We start from the raw sequence: 22242 nt of genomic DNA on the forward strand, positions 1-22242 counted from the left end.
TTTCCATCTGTCAACCTGAAATGAAAAGAATTAGGTTTAATAACCTAAAGCTTCAGACCAAGACAGTGCCTGCCTCATTCAATAGCTTTAAGGGTAATATGAACTTTTGAGCAAAGGTTAACACAAGGGAAGATAAACTCCAAAGCCCCTTCTCCCAGTCATATTGTCTGATTTTTGGGTGGTCTTGTGCAGACCCAGGAGTTGGACTTCATGATCCTTGTGGGTCCCTTCCAACTCAGGATATTCTATGGTTGTATGATTTAATGATTTATCTTGGACCACTCTTCTATCTGTAAAATCCAAATAATTAGTTTGTACAAAGAAATCATCACTAGCGCCTTTCTGTTTGGTTGAAGTCTCCATAGTTATCCTGAGAAATCCAGACAGTCTGCAAGGCTGTACCCCTTATGGGATCTTGATTTCCACCGTAAATGACACATGGATGCACGATTCCCTGACTGTGTGAAACTGTGGGAATCTGTAAGACAAGCTCCATACTTCCGTGAGTGTTTCTTAGGACAGGATTGCTTAGTTTTGTTAGTCAAACAGCACATGTCGAAAGCTTCCAGACATCAGCATAAAAGAGCCTCTGTTCTTTTGGCAATCGTTGAACTCCTGCAAGATGTACTAGATTTGCCAATGTGATGCTTCCCTCTGTGATGCCCTGTGGCACCCGGCTCTGGAGGAGGTCAGGAATACTCAATGGGCTGAAGAAGGCAGAAGGGCATTTTGGCTAGGGGCAACTTTGTCTCTGGATCTAGCACTAATGGCAGTGTTTTGCTGTAACATTGCTGAGTATCAACGGATATTGTCCTGTCAGGGGAGTAAGCCTCCAGATAAAAATCAGAGACTTGAAATTGTATGGCTCTAGAAAATAACAGCATTTCCTTTGTTTGTTTGTTTTGTTTAACAGTGCTATGTCTTCTGTTCAACTGTGATAAGAGTACTGTATTGAGCTTCATTTGTCCCTGGATGAGGAACATTCCTAGCTTTCCAGTTCTAAAATATTTTTTTGGTCTTCCATTACCTTCCCTAGAAGAGTTCTGGATTTGTCTTCTTTGGGCATGTAATATATCTCTATGTGTAAAGACCATTTTCAGGTTATTATTGGAAGCATATTTTTAGGAACAGGAATTTTATTTTGAAAATAGCATGTACAGAAGAGATAATAGTTCACTGAAAGTCCGTGTTTCTATTTTCCTAAAACCATTTTCCATGTTAACAATAATGGAATTTCAGTGTCAAAATGAGAATCACATTCATAGCTTGTAAAACACTGTGGAATGTTTGCATTTTTGTCTAGTGATTGACAGAAGGGATTGGAAACTCGGAAACCTAAGTCTTGAATGTGTCATTTTTCTGTCTTCCAGCTTGAATTTTCATTGTTTCTTAGTCTGCTGCACACTGAGGTAATCACTGAAAGCTGCCTGAAAATGAGAAACCATTGCAGATTAGATGGAAGACCACAGAAAGGGTTGCATGTCAAGCAAGGATTTTCAAAACCAACATGCTCCCCAGATCCAGAAATCTTTCATCTGGGTTCATTGTCCATAAGAGGCTTTTAAACTGTCGCAGAAATTAGTTGGTCTCTTAGCCCAGCTGGGTGCAGGTTTCCAAAGAGTTAAACATCACCCAGAATCTTGGTACTGTAATTACACAAATAAATGGACTGCCTTACCTCAGAGTATTCTCAAAGCTTCATGCTTGTGAAGTGAGATAAGAGAGTCCCAGGAATGACAGGGAGGAAGGAAAGGAGCAGATGCCTCAGTGTGCTCACAGATTCTGGATAGCCATAAAGAGCTGGGTTGCTGAAATGAAACTAATGTAATCTGTTTCTTACTGACTAGTCAAATCAAACACTGCTGACTTCCTGTGCTATTTTCCTGTTCCTTTCTCACAGGTATCTCCACTCCTAGGAATGATAACAGGGACACTCATCTTGATATTTGTACCCGCTGCTAAAAGAGGAAATGTTGAACAACTTGGGGGACAGCTGAAGGCTCGGACCTCATGGCTAAGAGACATGAAGGCACTGATAAGAAAGTAAGAACACCCTGCTAATGTATGCTTTGCCTCTGCTGCTTAATGTGAACATCAAATGGCCTGTACTTAACGCTGTGGGGTTGGAAAGTGGCATCATGCAAGGAGTTGCAGAAAATTCGGTGTGTGGGCCTAGAAAAGAAAATCACTGTTATCACTGGATGTTGACTGTGATGACAAAGATGAATTCCATCTTTTGCTCTAACTTTTCCAAGATTCAGATCTAAGAGTCTGCTTTGTTTGGCTCATATGTCAGACTAATTAAGGCTTTTGAAGTGTAGAAATTGCTGTGTTCCTGTATTAATTGTTGTGTCACTGTTGTTCAGATGTCCTTTTATATCCTTTTATATGTCCCTTATATCAATTTTCTTCCTTGAAAAAGCTACTCTGCTGAGTGGAGAGTTCAATTCCAAAGCAATTTAAGAGGAGAAAATACACAAAAGCTTGCACTACATGGCAAATTTATATATATATATATATATATATATAATACATATATATAACCACATGTGACTGCATGTGCATAGAATGTGGTTGGATGCTTGTATATCTGCATAAAAGATCACACGCTTATGAGTTTTTACACAGCTGCACTTGCTTCCAGAATGCTTGCCTTTGAATGTGCAAATATTTGTGTGTGTAAATTCAGTGTTACCTTGGAATTCTGATGTAAAACCTGTGGTGTCCTCCATTCTTAGAACTGCTGGCTAGGATGTCTTCCTGGTGTTGTCACACAGTACCAAAGGGCTATGAAAAGTGGTGATTGTTAATTTATTGGTATTTTTATGTTACTTATTTTGGTGGTTTATCCAAGTAGCAAGCATATAGTAACCTGGAAATAACTTGGATGGGGAGGGAGAGGTGGAGCTGGTAATTTGGGTAACCAGGTGATATTATGGTGGTAGTGCTGTAATTCACACATCACATTTTAGTGATTAAGTACTGATCGTCTCCTGAAAGGGTCCCAAAAAAGTGGTCCCTTTGAAGCACCTCTGAAGAGTTAAGCACATTATTATCAATAAAACATCATATTTGAAGAAATATTTCCTGCTTCTTCTTCTCCATTTCTTTGTACCTCGTGTTATCATTGCCCCTTGGCAAAGGGAGGTGAGTAGTTGGTCATCTCCTGGTGCCCTCGCTCTTTCAGTTTTCCTTCTAACCCTTCTCCTGGTTTTGCCTCTCGTGTCTCCACAGCCGCAGCTATGTGTTCTCCTCACTGGCCACCTCAGCTGTCTCTTTTGCCACTGGGGCGCTCGGCATGTGGATCCCTCTCTACCTTTACAGAGCACAAGTTGTGCAGAAGACTGCAGAGACTTGCAACGCGCAGCCCTGTGGCACCAAAGATAGGTGAGGTTCATACACCACTGCTTTAAAGAGGGGGGAGGGAGGGTGGGGGCTTATTTACCAGAGGAAACAGGCAAGTCCCATGGAGTCAAGTCACTAGAATGTCTGTAATTTCCTGTAGATCCTTGCAACAATAATAGGAAATGCTGGGATTGTAAACTGGGTTTTATTTCTCTTCTTTTCTTCATTGCATGAAGTCAAACCAAGGCAGAAGTGATGACCTCAGCTCAGTCTTAGTTCCCAGGCTACTGTACAGAAGGAGAAAAAAGACAGCTGTCTTTGCCTCAAAAAATGGTTGGAGAACTGAGAGAGAATGAGGTTTCTTAAGACCCATACTGATTTCTATGATAGCAGTGGAATCAGCTGGTGTGTCAGGGTAGCCAAGGTAGTGGCTATAATTCAGGGCTTGGACTGGTTCCCCTAAAGGCTGCAGGAACTGGCCCCGAAGGCTTTTATTTCTGTGAGAGGGAGGACTTCACTGTGTTTCATCGCTCTGTATACTACTGTGTATACTGAGTTTTGCTGAAGAATGGTGCAAAGATCTGGGAGACTTTGGTTTGGATTGCTTGATGTTACATGGTGTGTTTTTTCAGAGCCAATGATATAATGTAGCTTGCAGCACATATGCTGTGAGAAGTAATTCATTGTTCTGTGCTTTACCATAATAGCACAGAGCATAAAATGCTAACAAAAAATAAATGTATTTCTCCAGGTGAATAAAAGATATGAAAAACTGCCTTTTGCCAGCTCTTTTGCTTTTTAGCTTTTGAGGGAAGAATAACATTAGGAAAGCCTTCTTGCTCTAGCTGACACAATCTCATCACAGGTAAACTACTTAGTGGTTTGGAGTACCATCGACTAGAGCACCCAGCGGGCAGCCTCGCTCTGTTCTGAAAAATGCAGTGAGCAGAAAATACAGCTCCAGTCAGACTGCCCATCTGCTGTTCACAAAGACAAGTTTTCCACTCCTTGATGACACCTATATTTTGAGCTACCCCGGAGCTACTTTCATGTAGTTGCCAAAGACTGTAGCCTGAGTCCTGCACATACAATAGTGAGAAACCTTGACAGCTCCTGCTCTTGAATTTCAATAAATGCATTTTGTATGTGTATTACAACAGCAAAATAATCTAATCAGCCTTCTTTGAAATGGGCTGGAAGGAGTTAGAAAATTGCTGGTGTTTGTTGTCTTGTTAGGTTTCCATTCCCTTAAGCTTCCAAGTGCCTGCTCTGTCCATGATTTCCCTTACATGATCATTGTGCAGGTTATTACTTATTTTTTTTTGTACATAATTAGCTATACAATGCACTTTGTAGGGAGCTAAGTTCCACACAAAGAAGCAGTATGAGCCCTCTGCATCTCTGTGATCAATGCCCTTGTACATGGCTGAATTTTATCTGCTGTTTTCCGTAATTTCAGGGGAAGGGTGCTGCAAACAAACACTCAGGATGTAGCTCATTTGTTTTATTTTAAACATGCAAAGCCAATATCCAGATTTTCATCAGCCAGTTTACCCTACTAATTTGTTCATAGGTCATCTCCATTTTGAGGAAAAAATCCAGAAAAATAACTGACTCTCTCTCTCTCTCTCTCTTTTTTTTATTTTTTTTAATAGCTTGATCTTTGGAGCAATCACATGCTTCACCGGTTTCCTGGGTGTTATCACAGGAGCTGGGGCAACCAAATGGTGCCGCTTAAAAACCCAGCGAGCTGATCCTCTTGTCTGTGCTGTTGGCATGCTGGGGTCAGCCATCTTCATCTGTCTGATCTTCGTTGCTGCCAAGAGCAGCATTGTGGGAGCCTATGTAAGTATAATCCTTTGCATATGTCAGTCTTCTGTCTACCAAACACCTTAGAAGATTGAATGCATTGTCCCCTGCAGGAAGGCTTCGATGTTTTTCCCACTCTGAATGTCCTTCATTTTTCCCCTTGGCATATTGGCACTGTATAGATGTGCTTGGAAGGAAAATGTATTTCACTGTTTATCCCCTCTTACTGTCATCAGAATTTAGACCTGGGCATTTAGCTCTTGCATAGAAACTCCCAGTTCCCTGCCTTTGGGTTGTTCTCTCTGTGCCTCTATCCATAACGCTATTGCTCTTGCCTAATGGTTTGGTGCAGGAAAATTGGCAGCTTCCCTTACAATAAGGGTTTTGTAGCAGCAGTGATACCGAATTGTAATTACAATATAACTTGTCTGTGGGCACGCTTTTGGCTACTTGTAAGTACCATTAATTTCCATAACTAAGTAGCTTGCTGCAAACCAACAGTAATTACCATGTAAGTTCAATTTGTTTTTGTTTTCTATATTACCATAGCACCTGAAATTCTAGTCACAGTGCAGGAATACACAATACTTGATGCTGCACAAATGCAGATTTAAACAATGGTCCCACCAGAGCATTTATAACCTAAAGATATAAAAAGACATCAGATAGTTCCAGACAAATAGTGTGAAGGGAGAAGGAAAAACTCAAGATAAGGTATAATAACCTGGTATGAGGTATTAGTCTTGCTTTCAGGAAAGAGTGGAAATCCAGTACACTGAACAGCTCTCAGGTTCTCTTTCAGTGTAATAGAGAGAAGCTTGATAACTTTTTGAAGGGACAGCTTGAGATGGTTTGAGTAGTGGGATAATTTCCAAAAGCCTACCCTAGTCTCCACACAGCAGCGCACACTTCAGCAAGCAATGAGAATTCGTTTACAGTTAATCAAACAAACCATCTATTGCAGTTCCTCGCTTCTCTGTATTTCTAGCACTAGCGTAGCCACGGTTATTTTCTAGGTATTTGAATAGCTGCCATCACAACAGGGGAACACAAGAAGAAAGAACGGAAGTTTAAAAACATGCACACAGAACCAAGAATGCCTACTCTGGCTATTCAGAAAGTGTCAGGACCTCTGGCTCATGGCATGGCCTACAGCTAACCTTTGATTCAATGATCAGCAGAAAAATGACCACCCGGGACAACCTGTAAGAGGGTGTTACTGGTTGGCAAAACATTAGCCTTTCTTTTATTCTCAGCTGTCTCCAAAAGAAGAGATCTGTCAGATCCCACTGCCTGCTCCTCCCCTCCACTTCTTTGTGCAGTCAGACCTGTGATTTTCTCCTTTGCCAGCCCTGATGACAGACATGTTCATTTGTGGTGCTTAGTCTCTTTATGCAGAAAGCCCTCCCTTTCTAAGCTGGAAATACTGTTTTCAAAAAATGTGCAATGAAAGGTGGTTATTGGTCTCATTTTCTCTCTTCTTCTTCTTTTTTTTTAATTCTCAAGACAGCAGCTTTTTAGCTTCCATATTTCCATGTGACTATTCCGCATTGTGTAAATATATAAATATAGATGGTATCATTTAACCAGTCTTAGAAACAATTTATTTTATGATGCATGAGCAGTAAATCTAATAAAGAGTCAATGATGTGCATTGGAAGCTCTATCTGCATATGGAGGGGGTATAAAGAATATACACCTATTTGCTGATGCTGTTAGGCTGATGCGTACATTTGTTGCAGGTAACACTGTCTCTCTGTAGCCCTAAATATGCTTTCTCTGCTGCTAGAAAAGTATTGCATGTAAAGTAGATAAGAGAGCCTAGTTAAAGTACCAAATCCAAATGGGGAATCAGAGATCTGAACTCTCTTTATAGATTCTAGATGTGGTGGGGGTAAGTTATTTGTTTTACCTCTGCAAAATGAGGATTCTCAACTTACAAACTTACCTTGGATCATTATTGATTGTAAATCACCTGAAGTTAAGAGATCTGTGGATAGGCAACTCACTATAACATTATATAAGAAAAAAAAAAAAAAAAGTGACACAACATCTGCTATTGATGGTGTTTAGTGTTACAGGTGCTAACCCCACTGAGAGAACAGGTCTATTTTGGAGCTACCAATGTCTCATAACACAAGGTATTACCATGGTGGTGCTATATATCAATTGAATTGACTTTTCAAAGCAAGTTTCAAACACGAGCCCTTGTTTTTCCACACCATTTAATGTTATTGCAATCATACAGACACTTGAGTGTTTAATTCCTTTCATTTCACTGGGAGACCTGTTTTGCAGGCTTGCATGGTGTAGCAGTGCCTCTACAGTTAAAACCACCTGTTAGAAGTCTCATAGGTCTAAAATGCAGCAGGCTTTGTTCTCTGACTCTGAAGTTGGAAACCCCAGATTTGATGGACAACATGATAGATTAGGTTACCCTCCTTATCTCAAAATCCACGACAACAGCTTGTTCTGGAAAGGATAAGGTACAAGTTGTGGGTGGCTTTTCTCGTCTCTGATAGCTTCCTTCATAGCTGTATTCTGGCTCTCATCCTGAAACAAAGCTTTCATCCTGAAACTCATCCTTGAGTTCTGTATGACCATGAAAAGCAAGAGTAATGTTCCAGTCAGCTCCCCAGCATGGTGCTATTTCCCCACCTTCTGTACCATGACTGCCCTTAGACTTCTGTCACTGGTCATACCATGCTAAAATCAAAGTTACTGCATTTGGATCTCTCTTTGTTTCAGAGCATTAAAATGATCACTTCCAACATTTAGATAGCTGGACTTGGAGTTTAACCTCAAACATAAAGGTCCATAAGAGACCAAGAACTGCTTGGCTTGTTTGTTTTTTGAAAAGACCTAAGGTGTGGCCACCTTGCCCCTTACACGCTGTCAGCTCTCTGCTGTCTTCCTCCCCTCCCATGCATATGTTCTTCCTCCTGCACGGCCCTGTCTTGCAGGTGGTTTTGGTCCCCGAGGGCAGCTTCTATTCCTCTTCCATAGCAGTCCCTCCTCCTTGGAGCAGATAGACAGACTTCTTTGTTTATCCCATCTTTTCACATTAATCCAGTAAATGACTGGCAGCAGTAGAGTGCCTGGAAAGGTAAAATAAAACAGCGTTCTGTATCATTTAGCTGTCCAGACACTTGTATTTCTGTCTTTATACTATCTTGCTTTGCTGTATAGTGCAAACAGTTCTTACTCTGTTTTCCTTGCAGCATGTGTTCTAGTGTCTTGTATTGCAGCTCCTTAAAGCAGCAATTTGTATATCTTCCGGTCTCACTCTTTCTGAAATGTGTGTTCTTTGAAATATTGGTTTTCAAACCTGTCTCTTGAAACCCATTAGCTGGATGGCATCATTGTATCATACTGCTCAGACGTTTCAACAGCGTATTTTAGACTGGTTTCAGTCTCCAGGTGATTAGAGAGATATGTTCTGCCTCCTTTTGACAGTGTTCCAAGCTGCTGTTGTACCTCAATTTCAGCATTCATTTCAGTTCCTCAAAGACATTTCATGATCTTGCACAAACAACAGCTCCCAGGCTAAGCCCTTGCCATAGAGTTTTTACAGCATCTCAGTGTCAGCTCCAGGGAGCTTTCTGTTGACATGGTGTTGGTGACTTATCTGCTTCCGAGGCATCAATATTGCCCAACACTGGGATGGAGTTAGGCTTGCTTCAAATTGAAGAGTACATGTGGGAGTCTGAGCCACCATTTCAAAGAGAACTTCAAATACTGAAGATGTAGACAGATACACACACTTTGCAAATAGCCATAGAGGGAGTTTATAACCTACTTAGATCTTGCTGGGAGAGCTGCTGGTGTGACAGCTCTGAAGTCTACTTTACTTATCATTTTTTGGAATCAGAATTTGCTAACTCTGATCACATAAACAGAAAGACTTCAGGGGGACTGAACTTCTATCGGCTTATCAAAGACGAGCAACTGGATACCAAAAGGAGATGGTGAGATATTATACAACACAGCTGGATTCAGAAGATCTATCTCTGCAGCTGAAATCTCACTGTAAAATGATGGTTCTAAGAGTGTGTGAGGAGTTAAACCCATGGCCATTTCAGGAGCTATCGATCTGTTCTGGAGGCTGCCCTATTTGCAGTAAGCATCCCTAGAGCCTCTCTCCAGCAGAAATGCTGCATATCCTCATATGCCCTTTGTGGTGGATGAACTCATTTTTACAAATCCCCATTAGCAGCCGACTCTTTTTTTAATGTCAGTATCTTTTGTCCTACTTTTTGATCTTCCTCTTGTTCCTCTTTTTCTTTTACCAGTATCCACATGAGGCACGTGTTTCATGGAAGAGCGTTGGGCGAAATGCACGCTCAATAATTCAGGTCTGGTGCTCTGAAGTTTGTAACATTTCAGTGATTCATAGGACTTAGGCTGAATTCGTGCAGAAGAGGGCAAGTTTTACTTGCTGTGTGTAACAGCTTCTGTGTGTGTGTGTAACTTATATAACCTTAAGGCAAGCAGTTGCCTGTTTCCAGTGTTTTATGAACAGGCAGGGCATGTCGATGCTGCTTTCAGGAGTGTGATAACATCTTTTCCCAAGCTTGGTTTAATCTCTCCAGCTGCGGAACTCCAGCAACAGTGGCTGCAAAGCTGTGATAGGGCAGATTTCAGTGCAGGTCAGGGAGCCCACCTGGGATCTGGGATGCCCTTGCTGCATGTCACTTAACTTCTGTTGACACCTTCATTCTTTGGCTCTGTCTGTCTTAGCTCGGCTGTTCAGCCGAGCTCAAGACAGAGCAGTGGACAGTGGGAAAATGGAAAGAGAAGACTTCCTAGCCCAGCAGCTGGGCTGTAACTGGCTCAGACACCATCACAGAGGAAGCAGGTCCAGTCACTGAAAGAGGGGATAGGGAGGGGGAAGGTATGGGAAACAAAAATAATTTTAGAAACAAATAGAGGAAGAAGTTTTCTGTAGGTCAGTGCGTAAGTGTTGCTAAATAAAGCTGTCTATTCCTGGCAGTGACATGGTGGTCGGAGGGCTATAGGCGATCTCAAGCAGCGTGTGGGAAAGGAGATTGCTGTAGTCACGTCAGACCAACCATAGGCACAGATCTCTGAGTTCCTCCTCCCACCCCAAACTGCTCCTGTGCAAGCAACGGGGGCTGGGTTGGGGCTGTGAGTGTCAGAGCTTGCAAAGAGAACCACAAAATGACATCCATCTGAATGCTTCCTCAGAGCAAAGTGTGTTGTGTATTTCTTGCTGCTTTTGTTTCATCAATGTATTGTACCCAAGTCAACATAACAAAAGCTGAACATATGGTAAATAAAAGGGGAATCTTCGGTTACCTGAATCCAAACCTCCATAGCTGCTAATCTCCAACTGCCAGAAGGGATTGCAGAAGGAAGGTTTTCTCTCTAGATATAACAACAACAAAAAGCTGGGGGTGAGGTGGGTTAGCTGGGCAAAAAGCAACCTTTGGGGAATGTCCAGTAAAGGTTTTTTCTTGCCTCCTTACTGGAGAGGAGCAAGTCTGATTATTTAAGCAGCGTTTCATCTATGTGCTCTTCATAATACACAAAGGAAGATGGCAATGTGTGTCTGGAAGATTTTCTGTCCTTTTTTGTTGTTCTGTTGACCCTACTTTTCTTTGTTAAATTGTTAACCTACAGCATAAAAGCAAAGGGTCGACAACTGAAATACAGGGAAAAAGTTTTCTGATGTGGGCAGTGTTCCCCTTGAAATTGTGTCACCTTAGCTCTGTTGGGCTCAGTTTGTTGAACATTTCTTTTAATGATGAGGCCAGGTTAAATTAGTTTCTTCTCTTGGTGATCACTTCCAGTTCTTCAACTGCTCTAACTGTTTGCAGAACCATTTAGTGAACTGCATCAGGGAACTGACTTGAGTTAAAAAGAAGCAAAACAAGCCCCTTTTCCACCACCTCCCCCTCAAAAAGAGATTCTTTGCTTCGTAGCAGTTTTCTGATCCAAATCCCTGCTTGGCCCCATTGTACAAGCACAAGAGAGAAGGCAGCTTGGGGATGGGAGTAAGCGAGGAAGGGCTGCCAGGGGTGGAAAGGGTGCGTGGTGGCTGTTTATACCACACCACCTCAAAAAGAAGCTCTCATCCCACTACGTACATAGGGCTTTTAATGTACATGTATTTTGTTGACAGTCTCCACAGAGTCAAGAGTTGTAGCTCACTACAAGACAGAGGTGTTGCAAAGCCCATACTTAAGTCCTGTCTTAAGTGCACCTAGATATTAGCAACTTAAAACTTGTTATAGTGGCTAGACTTATGTCCCCCTCAAAAAGGACAATACACTAGCAGGGGAGGGCAGGAATCTTGCATGTGGTGGGTATTTGGTTTGCTAGAGTTTAACAGAGAACTTGGTGCCTAGTGAAGAAAAGGACTGTTCTGGGGAGCTGGGGCTTTCTGGCTTCTCTAACTGACCTTTGGAAACGATGATTTCAGCATGGAAGTCCAGGGCTGTCGCTTCTGTTTGGCTTCTCGTCTTCATCTGTTACCAGAGGTGTCAGCCTTATATTTATCTGTCCTGTAGATCATAAACAGTTTATACTAATGAAGCTGCAGGCCAACCCTCTCAGGGCTCAGATAAACATCGATAGGTTTCTGGTACTCGGGATAACCACAATATGAACCAGAAGTGGATTGTGTACAGAAGAATCCTTTGAATGGGTTTGAGACAAATAAGCGACAAAGTAAAGTTTGTGACAGGTTATTTTTCCCTTAAATGTCAAGTGAATAAATCTTCTCCTTTTTGTGTGTTTTGTTACAACAGATTTGCATTTTTATTGGAGAAACTCTTCTGTTTTCAAACTGGGCTATCACAGCAGACATACTAATGGTGAGTGTACCTTGGAACAGCATCTTTCTCTTCTGGGGGCCAGAGCAGTTTGTCAGCTTGCAAGAACAACCTGAAGTTCACATCTTCATTTAAATGCCTAGTCCCTAGTTCAGCCTATTCTATGTTTGTCTTTTATTTATTTATTTATTTATTTATTTATTTATTTATTTATTTTACTTGCTGAAAAGGAAAGTGAGAGAAAAAGAAAAAAAAATTGCTTTTGCTTTTTCCTGAGCACCAAGGTGAGGCATTGTCCATAAGGCATAAGGGACACCATTACTGGATTCAAACAGTTTCCCCAAGTGTGAAGTATTTTCATAAAATCCCACATGTAAAGAACTCGGTCAGCATTTCCTAATAGCACATTAGTAAATTTTGTTATCAATAACTTGGCTTTGTTCTGTAATAGGAAATCCTTCCCTCCCTCCCTCTCCTGACCACAAAGGCAGCCATCTACCTCTCTCCTTGGCTTAACTCCAGCAAACCTAGCATTCAACACATACACAATAGAAAACCTCTGGGAAAGAAGAGAGGAAAAGAAAGTATAAAGAATTTTTGGACTACGTCCACCTTGTTCTAGAGGAAACTGTCTGGGATTTTTCACCTCGTGTCCTTCATTTTCCATTCTCTCCCCACCATAGTGCTTCCTAAGTCTTACAAATCAGCAGGCTGATGTTAGCAACTAGATTTTTGTCTGAAGTAGTCTGCATGTTTGCTAAAGAGCCTTGCATGTTTGCTGATGCTGCCATCAGAGACGTACAGAGCCTTTCAAATACCTTGAAATCCCATTGTGAGGGAGGTTTCTTGTTGCTTATTGTTTGATAAAGAAGGAAACTAGGGCACAGAACCATTACAGGACTTGCCCGAGGTCTTTTGGCAGGTTGTTGACTAAGCTAAAAATACAATCAGTCTGGCATCAATAGAAAACTCCCTTGACTTGTATTTGTTGCTTATGCAAACATCAACAAGAAAGCAATCCGGCTCAGTGTTTCTAGATATAAAGATACTGGGGTTGATACATTGATTCGGCAAGAACTTCAAGCTCCTGCTTAAATTCTGTTTGTGGTTTAAGTTCAAGGTTGTGTTTATATTTTAAGATGGCTCTGTAGCTGCCGTAATTGCATTGCCTGATGATCCTTCAGTCTTTCACTCATTTGTGCAGAGAGCACTGTGAAGTAGGGCAGTATGGTTAATGTCACAGCTCTTGGGTATGAATAAGGCACAGAAGCAAAGGTTGTCAGTACACCTCAGGACTGTTAGAAGGCTTTTAATTTCTCAGGTTTGCTCCTCCTACCAATCTAGCTTTACTGTGTTAGAGCTCAGCGTAGGCCGAGCAGGTGTTTACCCTGTACTTACATTGGTTTTGCAGCTTGTGCTGATTTCAAGGCTGTCGCTGCCGTTCATTCAGTGGTATCTCAACATTTAGACAGATGTGCCTTCTCCAGACAGCTGTGCTGAGGAAGAAATTATAGTACAGTATCTGTAGCTGCTCATTACTGCCTCCTGCCAGAGCTTTCTGTCACATCCTGTCTTTGGCAATGAGATTCACAGGAGTGCTCACAATTCTGCTCAAAATTAGCTTGTAGAGCAGATCTGTTGTATCCTCCCTGGCACTGCCTGAAAGAGGTAAGGGGCAGGCCATGGAGCATATCTGCAGTCCTCCAGCAGTGGCTCTCAAAGAGCAGCTCAGGTGGCAAACACTGCTGTCAGCAAGGCTCCGCTGGATGAAGGGGATCTGCTCGACACGTTCAAGGTCCTGCATAAAATCTGTGCCAGAAAGAGCTGAAACTTGACCTCTGTTGTCTCAAGCTAACCCCAGAAGACATTCTTCTCCCAGACAATTCATTATATTGAATGTACCAAGGATGCCATCGTTATTCCATTTTAATTACTGAGCTTTTTTGTGTTGATTTCAATGTGACTTTGGTATCCTGTAGCTTTTTAATAGCTTTTATAGGTTTGCCATCTGTTTTGTATGAGCAGCATCATATACTCAGTTGCATTTTGCACGGTTGCATTTGCAGTTGTATATATTGCTCTAGTGCAAAAAAAGAAAAAAAAAAATCCCCCTTAAGAAATGATTGGAAATAATTGGAAAAATCTTCTTAGTTCCAATTCTGAAAACACAAGAAGGAAACAAATGGCATGTTAAAAACTGGATTTTGGTAATTGATGCCAACTCTTAAGTTAGCTGTTCTCTTGCCTGTTCAGACAAATGAACCGGAGTGTCATATCTAATGCCCAGCTTAATGCATTATCAGCATGAGTAGAACTGTAAAAGTGCCATCCAAATAAATGTAAACGTCCACTTAGATCAATGCAAGCCTGTAAGCAGATGGTCTGAAGTACGTTTATGTTACACAAGGGGTTTGAGAGGATGTTTTGTCAGACAATAGGTGAGAGCCAGGGCTATAGCCATGTTTGACAGGCAGCTCTGTAAGAAGTTCTAGCCAGAGAAAGGTGTGGATATGCTTCTGTGAGATGCACTTTAAATGTTTTGCAAATTAATTTCTACTGATTACTATTTATTTGGTGTAATCAGAAGTGTGTCTGTTCTTGCCTGAGGCTGGTAAGGAGTTTAAAAGCATTATTAGTGTAAGCCTAACAACACTTTAATCATATACATAAATATTATCTTATTTTCATAGACAAAAAGCTTTCAATACTGGCTGATTTCAGTGAGAGCAGACTTATGCCAGAAGCAAGGGTTTTGGTAACTGCATCCCAAATGATTTATCATAGCTCTCCCAAGACTTGTAGATCTCACAACTGCTTAAGAGCCCTATCTGGCAAGTTGGTAAGCACCTTCAGAGGTTTTGCAAGTTTAATTTCCTTGGCAAAAAGAAGGATGTTTGCTTCGTATCTTCAAACTTAATTGTTGGCTCTTCACAGATTCGTGTTTCCATTGCTCTTCTGTTCTTGCCAGTGTGGCAGCCTGTCTGCAGTTCCTCAAGCTGACTGCAGTAAAAGGTGCTGAGGGCTAGGTTTGATAAACTGTCAGCACTGCAGCATGCACTGCACTGCCTGAGATTTGAAAAGGCTGATATTTGTTCCAAATGCAAATTTGTACAAAACAAGCCTTATTCTCCTGAGCACAACTCTCCAAATCTCCTCCCAGGCACATGTTCAGATGGTACTTAGGGAAGGGAGGTGGTTCTTATGGAGCATGCTAATTATGAAACAGATTTTATCAGCCATCTTTGCAAATTGGCCTCAAAATTACCAGAAACCCAAAGTAGCATTAAAACTGCCTTGTAACAGCAGTAATGAATGAGCTTCAGTGCAGCAGGCGAGCGTGTAACATTGTGAGTGCTTGGGATTTTGGGGAGTCTGGTCCTCATAGTGGGGTTTTTCCTCTATAGCACATCTCAGAAATAAAGATGAGGGACAGGGGCTTGGTGGCATTTTTGTGTGAGAGCCAGCAAACAACTTGAAGGACCTCAGCTACTGCAATCACACTGTCATTAGGTCTTTGATGAGAAAAGCCATCCTCCAACTTATGCAAAGTCCTGACACTCGTGAAAAAAAAAAATGCTCTCCATATTTTCCTTTTCTTCTAAAACATTAGCTCCTTCTAAATGGAGGAGACCAGCCATAGTGTTTTGTAGTACAGTCTAAGTCTTCCCTTAGTCTTGAAACAGGCTGAGACTGACTGTGGCTGAGCTACAGCCCTGGAGGAATGTGCCTTTTGTTCTGCCAACCTTCCCCATAAATAAAAGACAATTATTTATGCGGTGTAAAATACTGTGTATTTTTACAGCTGAAGAAACAGCATTTCCAGAAGCAGCTTGAATTGTTGCTTCCCTCAGTGAGCTCCCACACATCAGAGAGCTGTGTGTGCTGTCGTTTAGATTTTAGGGCAGGGAGGGAAACACGAACGGAGGTGCACAGCCTGCTTGGGGCACCTGCACACAGCTCTGAGCAGGAAGGCTGTGCCTGTGGGCCAGGGCTTGTAGGTGGATGTGTACTTCCACACGTGCTGCGATTTGGAGACCAGATTAGCCTCGTTTTTGGACGGTGTCTGTCTGTGATTCGTCAGCGTGCACGAAGAGCTCTCAGGCTGCTTTCCCTGGAGCACAGCCTTTGCCTGTCCTGAACACCCGGGCTGTTCCCTGCTCTGCAGGGATGGAGTTCACCTCCGTTTTCTTTGCCTTTGGGGATGAAAGAGACCAGTGTGTGTTGCCCTCAGGATTACTGTGTGACCCAGAAAGAGCAGCAATTGTTTTAGAGTGTAGTTTTCTCTCACGATCAGACAAACTTCAGACCTTACCTCTTTGGCCCATGGCCTTCTGCTGGGAGAAGGGTGAGCTCTCCTTGGCTTTCCTGGTGAGCTGGTTTCAGACCAGCTCATTCTGCTGGTTTCCCTACAGGAAGGGAATGTCAGCAGCAAACCGTGCCCTTTCTGAGCCTCTATTTAGAGAGGAGAGGTTTGCCAGAGCCGCTTGGTCAGCCTTCCCACCCATCCTGTGTGCTGCCTGCTCTGAACCTGGAGGCAGAGATGAGCCGTGGCAATCCCACGGGCTTCCGCCTAGACCGCTGTGGCTGTCCCACCTCCAGTTTCTGTGGGATGGTCGAACCAGGCCTGGTCTGGTTTGAATTTAGGTCTATTTTAGTATCAAAATGCCCCTTTAAGGCTGTAATTTGCTGCTGCCTTCCTAGAACAGTGGCTAGTGTTTGCTACCAGCTGCTTCCTCCCCATTGGAATAAAATGCTTTCTAAGCAGGGATAGGGTGGAGTACGTTTTGGTGTCTTGTAGAGGCTGGTTTAAGCCTTTTTTTCCTCATCTTTTTAACATTTTAACAATTTAACATCTCATTTTTTAACATCTTTTTAGAGGAGGAAAAATGTCTCGCTCGTTTGCTTGCTGGATGTTCAGATGGGATTGGTTTGGTTTGGTTTGGTTTTTGTCACGTGAATTCCAGGCTAAGTTCACCAAGTGTTTCGGTGCCTTTTACTGATAAACCATATTGATGGTTTCAGCCAGCAGGCAAACTGATGGCAAACTGAAAACTGATTGGAAATTGTGCCACTACTTGCAGAACTGTATTTATGCATAATACAGATGTACATGCAAAATTGTGTAATTGTGTGTATTCATGTGTATATAGACATAGACATATACACACGCGATGCAGCAATCATTCAAATTTTTTTCTCCAGTTGGCTTTAATTCACTGTCACTCATTGAAAATGATAAGTTTTGAATACATTTACAATTTCTAAGAAAAGGGAAACAATATAGAGCCAGGCAGACTTTCTTCTCCAGCTTTGTTACAATGAAGTGTAGAGTGCAAAAAATATATATTTTAGCACAAGTTTAAAATTCCGTGTTTCAAAGATCTACACAACTCTAGCCTCTTGAATTAGATAGAGTTTCAATTTATTTTCTCAAATGCCTTTTTCTCAAACAGCTCTTGCAGAATGCCTCTCACTGCAGCTGTGTGACCTGGGGCCAGGTGGAAAGAACAGTAACTCATTTTTTTGTATTTTATTTTGTCTAATCTTTCCAGGTTGTACCCATTACCGTGCGTCTTTGGGGAATGGTAATGAATTGTGTGGCTCTCCTGGTGTTTCACAGTGTGACCTTCAGTATGTCTCTGTGTCTCTAATAAAGTCTAGACCTTGATTTTCCTCTTGGGATTTCTGTGAGCCTTCAAGTCCATTTTGAGCTCTTTGATGCAAAAGGAGGCCAGTGTCTGACATCTGTATTCAGGTGGCTGCTGTGGATCTGATCGTTTGCTTTGCTGATGCACCACAGGAGTTTAACAGGGTACCCATTTCATACATGGCATCAGTGTGCATTAGCAGTGTGCATTTGCAGCTTTGTCAAACCAGTAAGGAAAGAAGTGGCATGTCTTTCCCAAGGCATATGCATAAAGCCCTAATGAAAAGCATTTAATCTAATTTTACCCATCATTCCCAATTGCCTGTGCTTGGGATGAGATGATCATTATAAAAAGGCACAAATTCTCTTCTGGTGTGGGTTTTCTGGGTGTTGTTTCTGTTCTTTTATTATGGTTAACTCTTCCCACTGCAGACAGGGCCACTCCGGGAGGGTGTGATGAGCACTGAAGCAGTGCTTCAGGCGCTGTGCCCTGAGGTACGTCGCTGTTGAGCAGTTAGTTCTCCTTGACTCAGCCAGCTAAGGCAAATTCATCTCTGTGTGTTCTAGCTGGGGACACACCAGTCCTGAAATGTCACAGTTAATTAATAAACGACTTCAGGAAAGCATTGCAAGAAAGAGTTGAAGCCTGGGAAGGCAGGCCTCGTGAAGAAAAACTAAAAGCAGTCCATCAGAGGGAATGTGGAAGAGTAAAAGGGATCTCGGTCCACAAATAGCTAAACCAGAGTCATTTCTGGCAGAGCAGGCAGCTCTCCAAAGAAACAGAAAAAGGCAGAACAAGACTCAGTGCTCAGAAGTAGAAACAGAGTTCACTTGGATTTAGGAATTCTTCATTACTGACAGTCTTTAAATCAAGACATGATCAATTTCTAAACCAGGATGTGAGGATGCGGTGATGTTCTTAGCCAGCTTCTTTCACAAGTTTTATGCAGAAAACTTTTTTTTTCTGTTTCTAAATGTATGTTATAAAACAAAGATCCTTCTTTCCACAGGACCAGAGTTCGTTGTTTTGGTTTGCTTTGTTGTTTTTTTTAATCTTTCGTTCCTTTCCATGGTTATAGCCCTGTTTTCTGCAGGCTCTGGTCCCTTAATCAGGAAATAATTCATGTTTTCCATTGATCCTGTGTAGTCAGATTAATATTGCGTGACCTGGCTGAGGGTGTTATGTCCTGTTAGAGGAGTGGAGACCACACGACAATATCTTGGCTCTGGAAAATTTCCGTAATGTGTCTGTTATCTTTCAAAAGTGAAATCCCATTTTATTGTATTTTATTTTTTTGTAGGGAAAATTAATTCCCCCCAAATTGCATTAATTAAGCAATACAAGAGAGCTGGACGGGTTCTTTAGTTGAGTTTCCTTATGTATTTATTTTTCTTTTCCTTTCTTCTTTGCAGTATGTGGTCATCCCAACGCGCCGTGCAACCGCAGTGGCCTTGCAGAGCTTCACTTCGCACCTCCTGGGAGATGCTGGCAGTCCTTATCTGATTGGATTTGTAAGTGCTCACAGCAGGTTTCGGCAGGGTTGTACACCCACATTTGTGTTTGTTTACTGACTGTTTCTCTAACATGCCAAGCTGAACTATGCTAGGGAAGGGAGGCCTGTATTTGTCAGCAGAATGGGAAGTGGTGCAGTGCAATGCAACTTTTTTACACGCTTTCGTTATCTGTGGGCCACAATTCAAACATGGGAGGAACACTTGTGCACAAGAAGTGAGCTTCTAAATCTGTTTGGCCAGGGCATTTGTAGACTGCACTGTAAGGTGAGATTGGTTGCTTCTGTGGTATGGACAGCGGTCCGTTAGGAATTAGATTGGAACGGGGGTGATGGTAGTGGGGTTATTAGTGTTCCTTCTGGTGTGCATATTTTGTTTTCTATTAGTTGCATGCCTTTCTGTTACTGCTGCACTTGTTGGCCTTGGTTTGACTTGAGACCTCTCTTATAATGCCACCATTACCCTAGTGCAGAGTGAAACAAAAGTCCCTGCTCCAAAAATAGGCCATCAGAGAATGTTCCTAGCTGAAAATATAAGGCCTGGGAAATATAATGAAAGAAATCTAGCTATACTGGGGTCATTTCTTTCCCTTGAAACCTTCTGTTGTGTTTAATGCACTGCATTTCAGAGAAGATAGATCATTGTTTATAAAATACAGCAACCTCCATGTAAAGCATTAAGTGATAGTGCTCATGTTGTGTTGAAGGTGCTACAGTTTTCCAGCGATGTAACTGGGACTTTAATTAGTCTCAACACCTGAGAGAGAGCACCTGATGTGCTCTTGCTGCTCAGTAATGCTGGCTGCTGTGGACCTTTTTTTAACAGCCATTTCTCTTCTACTTATCCCATACTCACTAGCGAGTGTATATATACATATTTATTTGTGTTTAACATATATATTTATATATACACACATAATATTTTATACACACATAATATTTACTGTTGAATGTGAGCTCCCCAAAACAATATAGTTGCTCTGTAGCCCTCTGAAGTTGACATGAAAAGACAAATATAGATAAGACTGAATGGATCAAAGAAATGAGAGACATCCCTAGAGAACAAATATATATGATTTGGCTTAGTCTTTATTTACATCAATGTTCTGGGCACCCCAGGAGAAATGATCTTATTTTAGAAAGTATTTGAAAGTGGTGAGAACAAAGGAGACACTGGGAGAGATGGATTGTGTAGGGTGGGCAGCATGGGGGAATGTGAAGTAGGAGTGGAATTGGCAGGCGTTGCTTTGGGCATGGGTGTCAGGGACGAGGGGCAGGGTCTGGGATGCAGGAGAGGCTCCCAGGTGACTGCTGCGTGTTCCCTCTTCTTTTTAAATAACAGGAACATCTAGGACCCTGAATGATTGCAATTCATCTTGAACTTTGCCTAGGGCTCTTGTGTCACAGATAGACACAACTTTGGTTGTAGAAAAAATTGTGCCTTGCCCTTCTGGTGTTCAGACACCAAGCAAGTTGTGAGTTACTTCAGGCTGCCTGCCTGAAAGATGCTTAAACCAACCCAATTTAATGGCTGCCTTGGGCTTTCTTTAGAGTGGGAAAAATATTAATTACAATTTTGAATTACTCTTTTCTAATGCTGTAGTTTTTGGGCGGTTCTTGCTTGGGAGGAGGCTCTCCAAGTACAAGCCTCCCCTGCAGGGAGCCAGAGGGAAGCACTTGTGCCATGGGAGGCACCGGCACCCGCTTCTGTAGCCTCTGGGCTGGCTCGGCTGACTCATGCTCCTGCACTACTTGGGCTGAAAGGCCAACTGGAGCTTTCAGATACAGGAAAACAAATGCTGTTCAAAGTGAAAGGACAAGCAGACAAATTTTCCACTAAGACAAGCTCGCAAATTAATTGTTCACGTCTGCAGGCTTTTGCCACTGGAATCGTCCAGCTGAGCAGTGGGCCGGAGACCTGCAGGCAGCACAGAAATCTCACTTGGACAAGTTAAAGAAATGGTTTAGATCTAGGATTTCCAAGGCAGGCTACAGGAGCTAAGGAACCATCTCCTCGTGACTTCAAAGGAGAGTTGGGAGTCCAATTCCCATGGTCCTAGGAATCCCCAGCCTGAGGACACCATGTAGCAGGCCAACACCAGCGTGCACGTCTTGAAAGAGAGGGAGAAGGCAGGATAAAGCAAATGAACCGACGTAACAGGAACACTAGAAACAGTAAAATTCAGCCTCCTGATCACTCGGGGTGAGAGACCCTCAAGATCTGCCATTTCTTCTAACTGCTTACAACTTCCAACTGAGGCTCCCTCACTAAAAGAGCAATGTTTTGATCCAAATATAGAATCAGAGAATCATTAGGGTTGGAAAAGACTTCCAAGATCATCTGGTCCAACTGTCCCCCTACCACAGATATCACCCACTAAACCATGTCCCTAAGCACCACGTCCAACCTCTCCTTAAACAGCTCCAAAATAGCAGGCATCTTACATAGTTTTGGGGGAGTTCACAGTGAATTTCTTTCCAGCAGTGCCCTTAGTACAGAATCAGATACTCACGTCCTTGTAGGACTAAGCTGTGTCAGCCAGTTGTCTCTGTTTGCTGGATACCAATAAATGTTGTATTGATCTTATAATCCTCATGTAGAGCATAGAAAAGTACTTAGCAGCTGCAGCCTCGCATGTGCGATTGCTCCCTTGCTCTGTGGTGTGCTGTAAAAGTTGAAGGTCAGACTCACATTTTTCTGTAATCTCCCCCACTTCCAAATCCTGCCGTGCAGTTACAGCTGATGAATGCTTTGCATTTAAGCACTTTCCTATAATCATCAAAAGTGCCAAATATATGCTAGTGTTTAAAAGCTAAGTGGAAGGCAGCGTGTATGTGTGGTTGTTTTTCAGGTCTCTTTAAATATTGATAACTTTTCTTACAGTAAAAAGGATTAAGATGGTCTTACAAAGAAGCTATGCAAATGCAGTCTGAGGGTGGCAGCTAAAATTTGCATAAGGTTTTACTACCTGCCAAACACAGAGATCAATTCCTACAAATCAGTGCTGCCTGTTCATTCACAAATTAGAATAGGCATTGCTGCAGTGTTTCGTTAGATGAGCCAGTTTTCATTCCTATATAACTGTACCTTTTTCAGGACCTTTGCGATACCCTGCAGAATTTAAATAATTCC

The 22242-nt window shown here is 42.2% G+C and overlaps 1 protein-coding gene across 3 annotated transcripts in view; it reads left to right on the top strand.

Moving 5' to 3' along the window:
* LOC101791126 (sphingosine-1-phosphate transporter SPNS2) overlaps positions 1 to 22242 on the top strand; it is a 135321-nt gene that overhangs the window by 84659 nt on the left and 28420 nt on the right. For 2 of the 3 annotated variants that reach the window (XR_003492749.3, XM_027445956.3), the window contains exons 6-10: positions 1901 to 2043; positions 3235 to 3387; positions 5001 to 5190; positions 11928 to 11993; positions 19012 to 19110. Coding sequence is in view for 1 of the 3 variants with exons in the window: in XM_027445956.3 (XP_027301757.3) it covers positions 1901 to 2043; positions 3235 to 3387; positions 5001 to 5190; positions 11928 to 11993; positions 19012 to 19110 (651 nt within the window). In the remaining 2 variants the exon portion in view is untranslated. The remainder of the gene's footprint in view (positions 1 to 1900; positions 2044 to 3234; positions 3388 to 5000; positions 5191 to 11927; positions 11994 to 19011; positions 19111 to 22242) is intronic. The other variant, XR_005260377.2, reaches the window with a different exon arrangement.

The sequence above is a fragment of the Anas platyrhynchos genome, chromosome 20 (assembly GCF_047663525.1).
Source record: "Anas platyrhynchos isolate ZD024472 breed Pekin duck chromosome 20, IASCAAS_PekinDuck_T2T, whole genome shotgun sequence".
In the NCBI taxonomy this organism is placed as follows: Eukaryota; Metazoa; Chordata; class Aves; order Anseriformes; family Anatidae; genus Anas; species Anas platyrhynchos.